Source organism: Python bivittatus, unplaced genomic scaffold, assembly GCF_059951505.1.
Source record: "Python bivittatus isolate LINGU-HERP-01145 unplaced genomic scaffold, Pbiv_v1 ctg000350_np1212, whole genome shotgun sequence".
NCBI lineage: Eukaryota > Metazoa > Chordata > Lepidosauria > Squamata > Pythonidae > Python > Python bivittatus.
In genome coordinates this window covers 43,028,685-43,046,719 of record NW_028277074.1, presented here as the reverse complement: position 1 = coordinate 43,046,719, position 18,035 = coordinate 43,028,685, and the positions used below count along the sequence as shown (strand labels likewise).

General features: G+C 38.8%; 1 protein-coding gene across 5 annotated transcripts in view; it reads left to right on the top strand.

Annotated features, from left to right (window-relative positions):
• The window catches only part of INPP4A (inositol polyphosphate-4-phosphatase type I A), a 111,951-nt gene that overhangs the window by 82,993 nt on the left and 10,923 nt on the right, over positions 1-18,035 (top strand). For all 5 annotated transcript variants that reach the window (XM_088145017.1, XM_088145020.1, XM_088145018.1 and 2 more), the window contains 7 exons: positions 5,424-5,456; positions 8,259-8,431; positions 9,716-9,839; positions 12,546-12,672; positions 13,903-14,043; positions 15,065-15,162; positions 16,876-16,988. In XM_088145017.1, coding sequence (XP_088001143.1) covers positions 5,424-5,456; positions 8,259-8,431; positions 9,716-9,839; positions 12,546-12,672; positions 13,903-14,043; positions 15,065-15,162; positions 16,876-16,988 — 809 coding nt within the window. The remainder of the gene's footprint in view (positions 1-5,423; positions 5,457-8,258; positions 8,432-9,715; positions 9,840-12,545; positions 12,673-13,902; positions 14,044-15,064; positions 15,163-16,875; positions 16,989-18,035) is intronic.

The following is an 18,035-nucleotide window of genomic DNA, read 5'->3' as shown; positions in this document are numbered from 1 at the left end:
AGGAGCATTTTTGCAGGCCACATGCCTCAGTTTCTGTGTGAGTATGGTGAATCCAGTCTCACTCAGGATTCATTCTAGAGTGTGGAAATGTGCCATCTAAGCCTTTATTTAGTTAATAAATTTGATGCTTAAAGTGAGCTTACCTTGAGATGTGCAGACACACTTCTGTAATCCCCCACCAAACATGGCTCTTGGATATATTGGCTGGGTGTTAGGGGACTTGAAGTTCAACATATCTGGAGGGCACCACTTTGGGAAAGACTACTTTAGGCCTTTATTGATTTACTGATTCACATGTTTGTAAAGCAGCAAGGGAAATAATATTGTGATATGTGACTCTGTGATATATTGTATATCATGAACTGTCTCCAAAGTAAGTTGCAGTATTTGAAACAAGTGCATTCAGTAGAAATTAAAGTCCCTTTACGAGCATAGTATAGTATGCTCATGAAAATTCTTTGACTAATAAGGATGTTCTGACACAAAAAATACCTATGCAGTTAGCCCAGAGATTTCAGAAATATAATTGTAAGGAAACAGAAAATAGTACAATTAATGTAGTATTTGAAATAATAGCCAGATACAGTAAATGTTCCTAAAAAGCATCTCAGATACTGTTCTTGCCTATATACTTATGCATCATTGTTGGAGGAAAAAAACTTTGAAATCTGCACACTTCTTCTCTGTAAGGAAGTGTGATTCGAAACAGATAAACTTTGCTATTGAATATTTTTAATAGAGCTGAATTGTCTGCTCTGATATGAGCAGTTAATGCTGAAGTAAACTGGTAAGATAAGCTACAGTCCAATTCTTATTTTCAAGGGAATATGACTGAATTTAATTTATTCAGCTGATCTCATTTGTGATATAAGAAGAAATGGCGGAAGTTAATTGTTCAGATATTTTCTGTTGAGAATGCTGAGTATTAAAAAAAAATACATTCCATTATTATTTATAGTGGTTGAAGATATCGGCATCATCCAAATATATGACTTCTCAACAGACATAGTTGTATTCAAAAGTTTAGGAATCCCTATTCAGAGTTTCAAGACATTGATTGGAAACAGTTCCCAGACTTGAATGTTATTGAAAATCGGTGGGGAGATCTCCAAATGCAGTACATGCAAGGAGACTTAAGAATATTGCTAAGCTAGAAGAGTTCTGCAAGGAAGAATAGGAAAAACTTCAAAAGGAAGGAAATAAATGCACAGAAACAGTAAATATATACTCAAATTTGCAGAGATACCATGTCTAATTTTGTACTGGGTAGAGGCTATATCAGCTTCTGTTCACCTAGAGAGTCTCTGAAACATATACTTTGGTCAAAGGTGTTTAGATTTTTGCATACAACTCTATCTGGAAACTTGATTAAACCATATTTTAGACACATTTAAAGATACATCTATACTTGTATATAGCATTTATATTTTTGTTACAAAAACACCGGTATTATTCTAAAGCGGTGGCCATCTGCGAAGTTACCCTTCCTAACTGCAGGTCATGTGCTGTATGAAGTGCAGGATATGTTCATACTGGAATATGAATAATACATATAACATTATATATAAATATATAACGTCAGAATGTAGAGTAAAAATTAATTGTTTTCCATGTGCTTGCTTGACATTTCAAAATAATTCTTGCAACACTATGGTCTTTCTCATATTGTCTCTTCATTGCACTTTTTTACAACAGTTTTTTGTGTTTGTGATTTCACAATAACTTCATAGTCAAAATTTACTACTAACAGTAAAATGCCACCATTATTTGAAATAACTGGTGTGTCTTTTTTAATTTGTTGATATAGAACAGGATGTGTATGATTTGTTCAGCATTCTAATTACTACTTTAAGTTTTTGTATGTTATCAAGCACTAGCAAAGTGCAAGAATGAGTAATGTGTTATCTATGGAATAGTGTATTTAATATAAAAATAGTTATTACATTATTGGCAGATTAAAAACTGAATGCAAATTCTAATTTTATTGTGAAGCTGTGCAAGATGTGGGCAAAATCTGTTGATGACATCAGATTAATAAAGGCAATTTTTAAGGAGAATCTCTCACATCAGATGGGTGATTAAGAAAAGAATTCCACCCAACTGGAGCAATATCATTTATATAGTATTGGGTCATGGAGTAAAGAATAATGTTTTTGAATGAAGCAAACGTTCTCTGAAAATACATTTAAGTGTTTCCTGATACTGCCCTGTCTAAGTACCATTGGAATAATGGATTGACATAGTCAATGTCACCTTTATGTTAATATGCATAAAGGTTAAAGGTTTTTTTCCCCCAATAAGTGTTTTAATTTATAATCAAAATCATATTAAAATATTAGAGTAACATCCCATGCTGAAACAGGATATTTTTAACTTGATTATTTACATAGCTGAAGTCATGGTAGGCAGTATTTATTTTAAAAACACACCAGTGAGAAGATTAGGGAAGAATGTATTACTGTGTTTTAAAGCCAATATGAATCTTTTTTTTATTAAATGTGAATTGGCATAGGGGTGTAATGCAAAGAGCAGCAAACGGAATTTTTTTAAAAAATGTTCATAACATGAAGTTGTAAAAATCAGCATGGCAGTGGAATCATAAAACCATCATTGGAACAATAAACCATTTCCAAGTTTTTAATGTTGCCTTATCTACACTACCTCTGTTCTAGTTCAAGGTATGCTATAAAGTTAAATTCAGTGGTTAAAACTAGATATGGGGCTTGTGCTGAACAAGCAACCCCACAATTCCACATAGCTTTGTTCCTCTCTCTCTGGCAGTATTTTCCAGTGCTAAATGTATAATGCAGTGTCACAAGCTGCATGTTTTCCTGCTCTAGCACGGGGCAGCCAAACTTTGGTGCAATCTATTGTCGAAGGCTTTCACGGCCAGAATACGATGGCTGGTGTGGGTCTTCCGGGCTGTGTGGCCGTGTTCTGGAAGTTTTGTTTCCTAACGTTTCGCCAGCATCTGTGACCGTGTGAGCAGCTCACACAATGAACATACTAATCACCCCCAGCAGCCACTTGTTAACAACTCAATAGAAGAAAAAACCCTGCCTAATCCCCAGGAAGATACACACGTATTCTGACACCAAAACAAGGAGCCACTCGTTAACCCAAACCCCACACACCCCCACACACCCCCTAACCCCCCACCACACACCCCCAATCCCCCCCCCTCAGATCTCTATAAATACCCACAAAAGGGTCACCTCATCCTGGGCACAGAGAGAACTGCTCCTGTCTGTGCTCCTGCTCTCTGAAGATGCCGGTCACAGGTGCTGGCGAAACGTTAGGAAACAAAACTTCTAGAACACGGCCACACAGCCCGGAAGACCCACACCAGCCATTTTGTGCAATCACTTCATTTAAAAAAAAAATCTCTTACAAGAGAAAATGATAAGAAGATGCTGGCCTGTAATATTTTACCATCATTAGAGTTCCAGCCTGAATTACTTACATTTATCCCCACCTCCACCCTTAGAACAATTCTAAGGAACTTGTCTTCTAATATATAGGTGTCTGTCTGTCCGTCCATCCCCTGAATTGTGTAGTGGTGAAGGTGCTGGACTAGGAGTAGGGAAACTTTGGCCCTAGTCCTCCCTTAAGCACAGAAGCTGGCTGGGCCAGTCACTCAGCCTGGTCCAGGAAGTAAATTTTTTTTTAAAAAAAATCTGTTTACCAACTTGCACTGGATCAGCATGGTAGGTTATGGTCCCTAACCTTCTGTGAAAAGGCCTGCAGTGGATTGATTCTGGTGGATTATTATCACTTAAGCATTAGCTTTAAATGGTTTTTGTTTTCTTGCTGTAAACTAATTTTTTTACCTATGCGCCTAATGGAATCAATAGTTCAAGTGTACGGAAGAGGAGACAGGGAAGTATATGATAGACATGCAAATTCTTCTGGACTGAAGTCCTTCTGTTATTTCTGACAGTTTGGGTCATATTAATTGCACTAAAAAAAACACAAACCCAACACATTTTGAGATGAAAGTTTCAGAAAACTACAAACTCAAAATGTTATCTACAAATCACTCAAACTTTCATACTTAGTTATAGTTGCCTGTGTTGGAATTATCTGGTTGCCCTGTGATTTGACCCCATACCAACCTTATAAAGAAGTTAGAAATTATAAAAGCCAAGGGGAGGAAACAGAATAATAGTGTTTTTCACAGGTGCACTTGAAGCACAGATTCCAGTTTGTCTGCAGCAAATGAAGAGTTTTCCCCTTTCACCATCTTCCCTGCAAGCTCTTTAGATTGCTGCATAGGTTGTGAGGCTGATGTACGCTTCTAATCCATCAATAAACTTGGTAGAGTGAAATTAAATATTATTAAAAACATTAAAGAACAGAAAATAAAAATAAATTAAATGCTGTTAATCAACAATTTTCATCAATTTGTTTCTTGCTGAAAGTCACAAACGATTTTTTTAACATTGAAGAAGAGTGTAAAACATCCAGGAAAGCTGGAAAAAATGGCAATAGGTGTTCACCATGCCCTTCTGGGTACTGCTTAGAGGCTTATAAAAATACAGCCTGAATGAGGCCTATTCCATAAATTCTGTGAAATAAATCTGAATTTGTCACTGAATTAATGCTTCTGAGAAAGTTTGCATTCAATCTCTGCTTCCTGATGAGCTTTTCTCGCAAACATACTGTATTTATTCTTTATGTTTTCACAGTACATGTAAAATATTTCAGGCGCATACCTTAAGAATAAATGTGGGTTATTTGGTACACCTAAAATAGTTGGTATTCTGCTATTCTATTCAGTTGCTTAAATTGCTATCCATTAGAAGCCATTGGTGGCTCAAACTCTGTAGGCTGTGGCTTCTCTAGTAGAGGAGGCTGAATATAATACACCTATATTTTTTCTAGTTTCTAAGTGCTTCAGTGAATTCATAGCACAGGGATTTTGTTCCGCCTACTAGTGGGTGCAGTGTGTTTTAAGCAGAAAAGGGACCTTGAAAGAGGCTACAGCAGGAATAAGCAACCAATTGTTTTCTTTCATTGCAAGCAATCTATAGGAGGCTGCATGTCAGTGATGAATGGGCTTCATCAAACAGTGGACAGGACGAGAAGCAACATGAGTTGACTCACCTATTTGCTGTTTTTCTGGCAACCCATTTTTTCTCTCTGTGCTAATACTCTCTTTTCTTTTTCTCCTTTGCCTTTCCCCACAGAGCAGGATGGGATAGATTGCTCTTACCAGGGGCCAAAGCGGATTTCTCACAGAAGGCTTTTGAAAAAAGGCTCAGGGCATGTGCATCTCTACAGCCATAGATTGCCCACCCCTATCTAAACTGAACCCCCCCTGCCAGTGTTTGAGACTGCCTGTGCTAAGCATTTCAGTTGCTTATCTTTAAAATGTGTTGCTTCCCCTTAATCATGCATGTCACACCTCCATTTTTATGCAGATTGCAGTCCCACTCCTGAAGAGTCCAACCCAGGTATGTATATTTTTCCCACTCCATTCATCACGTTTGTACCTGAAAAACTGCCAAGGGGGAAAAAGAGGTCCTCTTAACTTAATGTTAAGGTCTTTGGCTGATTGCAAGTTTTCTACTACACTGACAAAAGTCTTGTGCGGGGTTTAAGTAGGAGGACTTAGAAGGAAAGAAAATGGCTTATTTGTAGCCTTTTGACATATAGTCATTGTGTGAAAGGGAGCCTTGAACAAGCCATTTATAAATACATTACAGGTGAAACTCGAAAAATTAGAATATCGTGCAAATGTTCATTTATGTCAGTATGGCAACTCAAAAGGTGAAACCAATATATGAGATAGACGCATTACATGCAAAGCGAGATATGTCAAGCCTTACTTTGGTATAATTGTGATGATTATGGCATACAGCTTATGAAAACCCCAAATTCACAATCTCAGAAAATATTCTGAGGCTCAAAGTGTCCCACTCTAATCAGCTAATGAATCCATAACACCTGCAAAGGGTTCCTGAGCCTTTAAATGGTCTCTCAGGCTGGTTCAGTAGGAATCACAAGCATGGGGAAGACTGCTGACCTGACAGTTGTGCAGAAAACCATCATCAACACCCTCCATAAGGAGGGAAAGCCCCAAAAGGTAATTGCAAAAGAAGTTGGATGTTCCCAAAGTGCTGTATCAAAGCACATCAATAGAAGGTTATGTGGAAGGGAAAAGTGTGGTAGAAAAAGGTGCACAAGCAGCAGGGATGACCGCAGCCTGGAGAGGATTGTCAGGAAAAGGCCATTCAAAAGTCTTGGGGACTTTCACAAGGAGTGGACTGAGGCTGGAGTTAGTGCATCAAGAGCCACCACACACAGACGGATCCTGGACATGGGCTTCAAATGTCGTATTCCTCTTGTCAAGCCGCTCCTGAACAACAAACAACGTCAGAAGCGTCTTACCTGGGCTACAGAAAAAAGAACTGGTCTGTTGCCCAGTGGTCCAAAGTCCTCTTTTCTGATGAGAGCAACTTTTGCATCTCATTTGGGAACCAAGGACCCAGAGTCTGGAGGAAGAATGGAGAGGCACACAATGCACGATGCTTAAAGTCCAGTGTGAAGTTTCCACAGTCTGTGTTGATCTGGGGAGCCATGTCATCTGCTGGTGTTGGTCCACTGTGCTTCATTAAGTCCAGGGTCAACGCAGCCGTCTACCAGGAGATTTTGGAGCACTTCATGCTTCCTTCCGCAGACGAGCTTTATGGGGATGCTGACTTCATTTTCCAGCAGGGCTTGGCACCTGCCCACACTGCCAAAAGTACCAAAACCTGGTTCAATGACCATGGGATTACTGTGCTTGATTGGCCAGCAAACTCGCCTGACCTGAACCCCATAGAGAATCTATGGGGCATTGCCAAGAGAAAGATGAGGGACATGAGACCGAACAGTGCAGCGAAGCTGAAGGCCGCTATTGAAGCATCCTGGTCTTCCATAACACCTCAGCAGTGCCACAGGCTGATAGCAACCATGCCACGCCGCATTGCGGCAGTCATTGCTGCAAAAGGGGCCCAAACCAAGTACTGAGTACATATGCATGCTTATACTTTGCAGAGGTCCGATATTGTTCTATTTCCAATCCTTGTGTTATTGATGTCATGTAATATTCTAATTTTCTGAGATTGTGAATTTGGGGTTTTCATAAGCTGTACGCCATAATCATCACATATACAATACAAAATACCAAAGTAAGGCTTGACATATCTCGCTTTGCATGTAATGCATCTATCTCATATATTGGTTTCACCTTTTGAGTTGCCATACTGACATAAATGAACATTTGCACGATATTCTAATTTTTCGAGTTTCACCTGTAGATGGGAAGACTGTCAGAGAGGGAGAGGGAGAGCGCCAGTGGATGTAGTGGTTAATGTGGAACCCGGCATGGTGAGAGCCAGGTTCTGGTCCATCCTCCCTGGGTGACTTTGGGCCATCCCTCTTTCTCAGCCCAATCTTCTTTACAAGACTATTGTTGTGCAGAAATTAACAGGAGGCAGTGGTGCTGGGTACCCCACCTTCAGCTTTTGAATGAAAAGCAGGAGACAGATGAAATGAACAAATAGCTTCCACTGTGTCATGAAGCCTAGCATTCCCTCTTGGTTAATGAGGTTGTTGTGGGATGCTGGATACGTCTTTTTTTTTTCTATTTATAGGCCTCATGCCTCTAAATTAGGATTTAATATTAAATATCATAATATTTATTATGACTGACATCTTTCTACTTGAGCCCGATGGAGGGGTAGTACTTTTAGCAAGAGCTGAAGGAGAGGGGAAGACTTGCAGCTGCCTCCATCCTTCCCTTCTGCAGCAATGCTAACCTCGTCTAATGTTAATCAGGGTTAGCTTTTAACAGGTTACAAATCAACTTTGAAGCTTAGTTTCAAAATGTGGTTAAGTAGCCTTGGTGAACGCTTGCCATGGTTAACATCGGTATATGTATAATTGTTGATACTAGCCAGGGTTTATTTTAACCATGATTAACTCTGTTTTGTTCCCACAAAATAAATTATGGTTTATAGTATCCGAGATCATGATTGTGCTAAGCTCAGACTATATCAACTACATAATCACGTGGTCCAGTGTATGAACGTAGCCTTCAGCTCAGCTGGTAGTCCAGGCTCGGTCTTGTACCTGTGGCTGAGACCTGTGTGGCCGTACGCTTCTAACAGGCCTTCAGGTGGTTTTAGAATCATTCTTAAACACCAACGGTTTTAAATACACAGGCGTACGGAAGGGCTGTTCTTGTCATTGCTCTCTCTTTTCTTTTCCAGGTGAATGGAGCGAAGCTCTCTACCCTCTGCTGACAACGCTCACAGACTGTGTGGCCATGATGAGTGACAAGGCAAAGAAAGCCATGGTCTTTCTTTTAATGCAGGACAGTGCCCCTACCATAGCTCTTTGCTTAAGCCTTCAGTACCGGAGGGATGTTGTCTTTTGCCAAACTGTAAGCAAGAACGGGGAACGTGTGTGTTGGGCCTTGGGGTTTGTGCTTGGAAGATGAACGTTGAAAACGGATTACTCAGAAGGGGGCAGCCATCGCATAGGGCTCTTCAGCAGGTTCGGAACCAGATAACACAGTCTCAGATTTCTAAACTTTTGGGATATTTACAGCGACTCCACGTCCTTTATTATAAAGGACAGTCCTTTATTTCAGAAAGCTGTCCTTTAGAGTTATTTATTTATTTTTCAAAAACTCACTTTTGTCCTTTGTTTTGGTCGCTTAACTTTTGTTCGTACAAATGGTTCCAGTTAGTGCAGAGTCTTTCACGTTCGTGTGAAAAATACAGCAATTGAATTGTGTTTTTAAGATAAATTTACATATGCCGTTTTAGATATTTTGATTAGGGTAGGCGTTTTTGTAAGGTTTTTCTTGGTTTTGCTCCTGAATTTTCCTTTGTAAAGCAAAGTTGTAAACATAAACAATTAAAAGTTTTTATCCTTATGAACCTTTTTTTCCCAAGAAAATATGGTCACTGTAGGGATATCGCATATTGGCCTGCTTTTAAAAACAACTTTCAAGCCTTGGTGCAAGATGATTAGAGCCAGCATTAACTGACACCAAATGTAGAGAACTTTCATAGCAAATCTTAAAATAATGGCACTGAATTTTGATCTGCTTCCAAGCAGAATTTGAAGTAGTGGCATGGGCATTTAGGAATTGTATACCTGAAGGACTGCTAGGCCATCTGGATTTTGAAATCTCCCTCCAAGACCCTGTTTGGGTCATCCTCAAGAAGCTGTTAACTCAGGATTTCAGTGCTGAATGGTGACATCCTGGCTTTAGAATACCCTGCTATTTCCAGATATCCAGTTGACCTTGTGCTGAGGGAATTCATTCACATATTTCAGTAATGTTAAGTATTGGGTGGACGAGTTTTGAACAGTCATTAACAGGTCCATTAAAATATAATTTAATAAAATGATGCTGACTGCAAAGGTTGGATAGGTATGGTGCTGAGTTTCAAATGGGTACTCAGGTGAATTGAATCTCCCACTTCTGAATCTCCCACAGCAGTTATGAGACACACTGATAAATGGACATACAAAAAGTGCAATAAAACTGATAGTGTAAAAAACAATTACAATTCTGTCTTCAGATTGCAGTGGAAGTCTAATGGTCTTTATGACTCATTCATTTAGAAGCAATCTGCCATATTAGTACTGGCTGAGTAAGCTTTAGAAGCCTTGGCAAGTATCTTCAATTATGTTTTTGTATTCTTTTATGCAGCTTACAGCCCTGATCTGTGGTTTCATTATCAAGCTGAGGAATTGCCTGCATGATAATGGATTCCTGAGGCAGCTGTATACCATTGGTCTGCTGGCACAATTTGAAAGCCTTTTAAGTACTTACGGTAAAGAACATCGCATGGGGAAAGCATGCAGTATTCTTATGAGTTATGAATTCCATGCAGCATTACCCTTAATGAAGTGTATGTAGATAACATAGGTCGTGCTATTCAAACACAAAAAGGCTAATAGGTTTAGAATCAAACCACGAAGCACAGTTAAGTTTTAAATCAGTCAACAAAATACAGTGCAACTAAAAAGCAGAGATGCATGTGATGATTATGAATGTGGTCCAGATTCAGAAACTGTGTCATGACCTTTGTGTATACTGAGGAGCTGCTCAAGCAGCAGAACAGCAATTTCCAGGCGTTGACCAGGATGAGCGAATCCTAACATCAGCTGCTTTTTAAAATGGAAAACATTCTGCTGGAGTGTACCTAAATGTTTTGATTTGTTGAGATTAATTTTATTTGGATTGTGTTATTTCAAACAATGGCAAGCCTTTCTAGCTGAAAGCCTTGGCAAAATGGAGAAGTTAAGGTTGAAATGTCAATCCAAACTCACAAGTTATTTTGGAAAATTGCTGCTTATGGTGCTGACACAAGTTGCAAAGAAAACTCTTGATTTGCCTTTGCTTTCAAAAATTAAATCAGTATTTCCCAGTTATAAACCCTGTTCCTTTCCAGGCTTTAGATAAGGATAATAATAGTCTGGGTTTATATTATATTCATCTGTGGAAGGAGGCTGGTGAAAGTTGGCTTCTCATTCATTCCTCTCCCCAGAAGTTCCAGAATTTCTCCCAAATGTCCTCTTGGGTTGGGTTCCCTGCTGTGTGGGATAGGTTGTAGTTCAGGGAAGTTTGCCAAAAAATTGGACAGGGATATATTTTGTGCCCTTCACCTGGTATCTTCAAACTCCCCTTCCCCTGACCTTAAAGAGAAAGAAGCAGAAGTATGAAAAATCAGCTGCTGCTTTTCTCTTTCATAAGCTCTTTGGTTGTCTCTGTGTTGATGGGTTTGATACTGGACATTGTTGCTTAAAATGTTTCCATGAGATCAGAATGTTCCACTCTGATCGGCACATTGAGGTATATACATTAGAAGGGACTCTCCAGCATCAGATTTTCAGATTTCAAATGTGGGTGGGAGGCAGGCAGGCAGGCAGGCAGGCAGGCAGGCAGGCAGGCAGGCAGGCAGGCAAGAAAGCACATTTTAAATGATGATTTTATTCAGGGCTTCCATTTGTACTTAATTTTAATTATTATTTATTTTAGCATAAGCATAAGCCACATTTCTTTATAAACTTTTACTTAATATAAAAATAACATAAAACAGCTTTTATTTATTCTAAGAATATAAGGTATACAGATGCATCTTTATGTATTCATTAGCTATTTTATATTTTCTGTCCTTCTTAAATCACATTACTATTGCATGCAGAAGTTTAAGCACCACTGATCCAAATGTATGTTTCAGTGAATTCCTAAGTGAACAGGAGTGGATACGGTACAACCTCTACACCAAACAAAGTTATACAGCAGCTTTCTCTAAATTTAAATATATACTTTCTATTTATGTGGATTTGTTTATAGATTCAAAATAAGAAAACCATGAATAGGGCAGGTGCAAAGATTTGGATATCTTTCAGCCAGGGCTTGGAATACCTCCTCTGGAAGAAATAAGAGCTGCCACCTATTTTCTGTAGCCAGCTAAGAGTTCTTGCTTTTGGAAATCTCCCCATTCTTCCTTGCAGAATTCTCTTAGTTCAGAAATAGTCTTAGATCTTGTATGCACTGCATTTGGAGATCTCCCCACAGATTTTCAATAATAATATTCAGGTCTGGAGTCTGTGAAGCCCATTCCAAATCCTTTATCTTTCTTTTCTGGGTATACTTCGTGGTTGATTTTGGAGGTATGTTTTGGACTATTGTCTTGCCAAAATACCCAGCCTCTTTTCAGCTTCACATAAATAGCAAATACACATTCAATTTTGTAGAAAAGCATCATGGTTGTTCTATGGAGAGTTTTGTCATTTTCAGATCACTTAAGGATTCATTAAAACCTACAGCTTGGTCACACATTCAGAAATCTTTGAGTACTGCTGTATTACAAAATTAAGCTTATAGAATTTTGCTTCAAAATGGCTGGAACATTTTGAAATATATTGCGATATGTTAAGGTCACACTTTTCCTTATTAGTGTGTCTAAACAGGTGGTTTACATGTAAACCATGTAGACAGTCCTGTGGAAATATCCATGATTCTGAACTTCTTGTTGCCATTACATTCTTATTCTAGCCCTACCCTCTGATAGCTACACATCAATTATGTTAGTCTGCAGAGGAACTCCTCCATATTAGCAGCTTCATTCAGTGCACTGGCATCTTTATCATGGCTAGTATGAGGATGTGATGTTCAAGCCAGAAGCAAGGCCAGTTCCTCTTTCGCTATAGGACTGTATGTGCAACTAAAGTGTGAGTAGGAGGATCAGACCATCCTTGTCCAGGTTCAGAAGCTAAGCAGGTTCAAGCTTGGTTAGTACTTGGATAGAGACTCTAGGGAATTCTAGAGGTACAAGTTAACTAAGAAACAGTAAAAAGAATCCCAGAAATTTTCTGCTATTTTCAAGAAAACTATATGGACATATCCCTGAAGTCACTGTGGCTTCAGCTTGATTTGAAGAAAACTATTTTATAATAGTTGGCAACAGCTTCTTGAATGTAAATATATATTTTGTAATCATATTAATATTGTCTTCATTTTTTTCATTTAGGAGAAGAACTGGCTATGCTAGAAGATATGAGTGTGGGAATAATGGACTTGAGGAATGTAACATTTAAAGTAACTCAGGCCACTTCCGGTGCATCTGCTGATATGCTGCCAGTCATTACAGGAAATCGGTAAAAAGTTGGAGTGGGGATGGAGAAGAGAAGTTTGGGAAGGGAAAGACTGGGCAAATGTATTCCCTAATAGGACAGTTTTTAGAACATAATTTTAGTAAACACTAAATTGACCATCTGTTTTACTACATAAGATAAAAATGCAAGCCACATTATCATTTTTTTAAATTATGAATGAACATCTCAGATGAGAATTTGTAGAAGGAAATAGATGCAACATTTATTGGAACTGAATGCAAGAAGAGAACAAATTTGCTTTCTTCATCAGTATTCTGAGGGGGAAAATGTAGTCTTCTCACACAAAATCTTAGAACTAACGTATTTTAGTATTTGTCAGCCTCAGCAACTTTAAGAGGTCTGGACATCAACTCCCAGAATTCCCAGCCAGCATGATCTAACCCAGTGATAGCGAACCTATGACATGCATGTCAACGGTGACACGCCATGATGTTTTGGGTGACACGCCAGTGTTCACCAACACCTGACAACAACTATTTTCCCTGTTTGAGTTACCAAAGAAACAAGTTTGTTTTACTTGTATTTCATTTTTGTAATTATTTGACATTTCTTTATATAATAGCACCACACATGATTGGACTCTGTTTTTTTTTTAAATAAATGAATATGTAAAGAATTGTTTCTCTTTTGTTTGGGGGGTTGTGACATATCAGCAGAATCAAGTTAGGCATTTTCCAAATTTTTGACACACCGAACCCAAAAGGTTTGCCATCACTGATCTAGCCTGTTCACTCCTATTTTGTGTTAATAGCTAACTAAGCCAGAAAAAGTTAATAAGTACATGTTACAGTAATTAAAGGACAACTAGAAGCTAGGTTTAAGTTGAGATTTAAAGTTGGTGTGATACCTACCTTGTTTGGGCACATGTAACTATAATACCTTTTTAGTTAATATATGAGCAAAGTACTAATTAATAGGTTGTTTATACCAGTGTGCTGCTCCTGCGCAACATGGTTAAGCTAAGATTCTTGGGTTGGTGTGACATTCAAGCCAGGTCTTTAGATTCTCCAATTATACTGTATTTCCATTGCTTTCTGAAAACTGTCAAGCATGCAGGTGCTTAGAGGGAGGGCCTAGGAGTTTTGATTTTAATTTATTGTTAGCAACCTCCTACATGACAATATACCTGTATGCCTTAAATGTTTTAAAAGGGGGGGCTTTCTGAAAATATTCCTATTGCTTGCTAAGCTTCAGTTTTCTTGTCTAAATTAGGGATGGATTTAATGTGAGGATTCCATTGCCAAGCACTTTGTTCGATGCCCTGCCCCGTGAAATCCAGAGTGGCATGTTGCTGAGAGTTCAACCAGTACTCTTCAATGTGGGAATCAATGAACAGCAAACCTTAGCAGAGAAGTACATATAGATACACATTCTCTTTTCTAATCTTTCATGTTTAACTGAAGTCCGATGAATTGGTTTCCTCCTCCTAGGAATATATTGAATGAATTTCCAAGTGATTATTTAAATGATAGCTCAGGAAGAAGTTGAGTGACATCAAAACTTGTTGGACACATTAGTTATAGGCTTACCTCAGTGGTTACTTAGATTTCTATTCTTTATGTCCTGCTGATACTATATTTAAGATTAGTTACAGGCTTGGCCTCATGGGATACCTTGAGACGTTTACAACAGTATCTAGTGGATTGTGCAGTGATCCAGATTCAAAAGGCAAAATGTGATTTGGAGCATGCATGGATGCCCATGGAACACCTGTGGAGAACAAATAAGATGTGTTTTTGCCAAGACTCTGTATTAGCTAGGTCAACCATGTGGCCCCAGAAAATCACAGCTGCTTTAAAGTATTCCCATGCATGTGCCAGATTCATTTTGCCCTTTGAAACAGAAACCCTAAAGAGCCTAATATCTGGTGCTTGCCACTTTTAAGGAGCTGAGGCAATTCTAAAATAGGAGAATCTATTATGCCTGTGTAATGTACTGCTGTGATGGCTCTCAGAATATCATGTAAGGGTCTGTATTTGGGTCTCCTTATGTCAAAGAAACAGTAAATAAGCTATGAAATGGAGTACCTGCTCCTTTGTGTTATTACTAGAAATCAATCAGTCCAATGGTTTTTCTTGATAAGCCTGCAGAGTCTATGACATTTGAGCAAACATTTGAAATTGATTAATCTACTTAAGTATTTTTAGTACCAAATTTTAGGGCAAAGTTCTCATAAAACTATAGAATAACTAAAAAATTAGTATCACAATTTTTTAAAAGCCTATTTTAAAACTGAGTAACCATGTCTGTTCTATGCTTAAGGGAAGTGTTAAAATACTAATAAATGTCTTGAAATGAAAATTTTGAAACCTTATAGATGTTCTCTCATCTTTGTTTGGAAGGTATGTTAATGTAGCCTTTTGAATCTTTCAAGGTTTGGTGACACCTCCTTGCAGGAAATTATTAACATGGAAAGCTTGGTACGGTTGAATTCCTACTTTGAGCAGTTCAAAGAAGTTTTGCCTGAAGACTGTAAGTGTGAATTACAGATATTTGTATTCAGCATACTCGAATTTAAATCAAACCAAGATCTGCTTGCATACAATGAGTCTGACCAATGGAAAGTCAATAGCTAGGTCTTCCCAAAGACACTGAGGTTACTTTAAACTCAGTTAATGTTGTCAGCTGGGCTTGGTGAAATGGAACAATATCAACTGCCTGTGGACAATCCTTAAACCCTGATACTGAACTGTTCATGTGGCCACAGGCACATGTAGATGCAAACAGTACCCAGAATAAAATTCTAGTTGATTGATTGCTTGCTTGATATGTGTCATCAAGTCATTGCTGACTCTTAGCGACCACATAGATATCTTCCATGATGATCTGTCCCTAACCTGGTCTTTCAGGTCTTCCAATGCTGCAGTCATCACCAGTGTAACTAAGTCTATCCATCTTGTTGCTGGTCATGCTCTTCTCCTCTTTCCTTCCATCTTTCCCAGCATTAGAGCCTTCTCCAGAGAGCTAAGTCTTCACATAATATGTCCAAAGTAGGATAATTTGAGCCTGATCATGTATGCCTGGAGTGAGAATTCTGGGTTGATTTGTTCGATGATCCATTAGTTTGTTTTCTTGGCTGTTCACGGTATTCTCAGGAGTCTTCTGCAATACCGAAGTTCAGAAACATCAATATTCTTCCTATTCTGCTTCTTCAGAGTCCAGCTTTCGGTTATCACAGAGAATACCATGACCTGCTTGATTCTAATCTTTGTAGGTAGACAATCATGGCATTTGAATATCTTTTCCAAGGCCTTCATGGCTGCTCTACTTACTAAACAAAAAATGAAGAAGTAAAACTCTAGTTTTATTTGCTGCTGGTTTTGTTTAAATAGTTAGCCGTCTGCTGAGATATAAGCTTCCTGTGGCGATGAGAGCATATTTGTGAGAGTAAATAAATTCTATGCTCAGTCGTGGATAAGAAGAGGGATATTCATTTTAACTTTAACAATACTGTACAAGGAACGTACAGTTTAGAGTACAGGACCCTCCTCTTTCACCATTGCTGCTTATCTTTTGCCAAACCCCTTTTTCCTATCTGGCTTTCTGGGCTGTGAGGAAACTGTGATTGGGAGGAAGATTTTGCCCATGTTATGCATATCCCCTGATAATACCTCACCCGAAACTGATAAATGATCTCTCCCAATGACTTTATGTAAATGTTGAAAAGAATGGGGATGAAGGCCAAACCTGGGGCATCCCCTGAAGTGCTCAAGGACTCGACCTCTTTGTCCCCATCAGTACCAGCTGAAGCTGCCCACTCAGGAGGGAGTGGAAGTACTACAAAACAGTGCCCCCAACCCTCATAGGTGGTCCCAAGAAATCTGAAGAAATCTGGTAGTACTTTTTCCAACTAACAAATTTTATTAAAAAGCATAAGCTTTCATGAGCTGCAGCTCACTGTATCAGATGCAGCAGATCAATGGATGTGACATATGTAAGAATGGTTTCTGGATTCCCTTTATGTATAGTCTCAGTTCCTGAAGTACAGAACATTGCGTGATCCACGAGTTTTGTGTGATGTAGTTCAGATTTCTACTGAATTTCTAAGATTTTGCTGAAAACATAACCCTGTGCTGCTGTACATGACCTAGCCATTCTCCGATGATATATGCAGGTATAGATAGTATAGAAAAGAGAATGCTCTTGAGCATTTCTTAATTTGTGTGTATTTTTTTTTTTTTCCAGGTCTACCTCGATCTCGGAGTCAAACGTGCCTGCCTGAACTGTTGAGGTTCCTTGGACAGAATGTACATGCAAGAAAAAATAAGAATGTTGATATTCTTTGGCAAGCTGCTGAGGTACGGTTTAAGAAAGTTAACTTAGCATGTTGTCACTTGTCTCCCATGACAATGCTGTGTCTTAAGAATAAGCAGCAGCTGAGAAAGCTGCAGATACCTGCATATTCTCTGCCATTGTGCCATGTCATGTTTCCTTGTTCAAAAAGGTATGAAGCATTACAGTAACCAGAGTTATCCTCCTTCTAGTTTTCTGATTTTAAGATTGTCAGAGAAATGAATAAATGTTGAAATTTGGCTCTGTCATGGCATGATTTCCTCCAGGGATTAGCAACATTTTAAGTTCTGGGCACTGTTGCATGATTTCAGTGTGGGGACCAGAAAATAAAATTAATTGAAAAATGGCTATAATTTTGTAAGATTTTGACCATTTTTAATTTTTCCAAGCCAACAAAATTCAGGAAATGATTTAAAGGGCCTCAGGATTCTGTCTGAATTATCGGAAAAGGGAGTAGAACAGGGCTAGACTTGAATGGAGGGGTGGGGGGAGAAGCCAGCAAAAGACAGATTAAGTTTGAAAATGGGCTGGATGTGGTTGGGGCCTGTAGAGAAAATTTCCCCCAGTCCATCCCAATGGGACAGCAAGTTGGGCATGCTGCTGACTGCTTCAGTCGAAGACCCCTCCCTCCTGGTCATATGACCCAGAGTGGAATGTTGGCCACTTGCTCTGTATATTGCACTGCGCACATACACACAAACAGCAACACAGGCCACAAAGGAAAAGCAGAAGCATGTTCAAACATACATGCATACATACATATGAAACACATATGCACCACATCTGGGGAAAAAGGGCAGGCGCGCACTTACACACACAGATGCAACCTGTACTTTATTACAAAAGTTAAGGCAAAAGCTCCAATGGCCACTGCTGATAAAGGGGTGGGAAGAATTCCAGAAGCCTACTTTATTATTTTTGATGTTAAAAGTACATATATTTTAAATTTGTGGTTTCTGTGGACATCATCCAGGGATGTTAGAGGCACCTCATTGCCAGACCTAATTTCAAAAAAATGAATGCTGTTAAACTATTGACACTGTTGCCAGCTT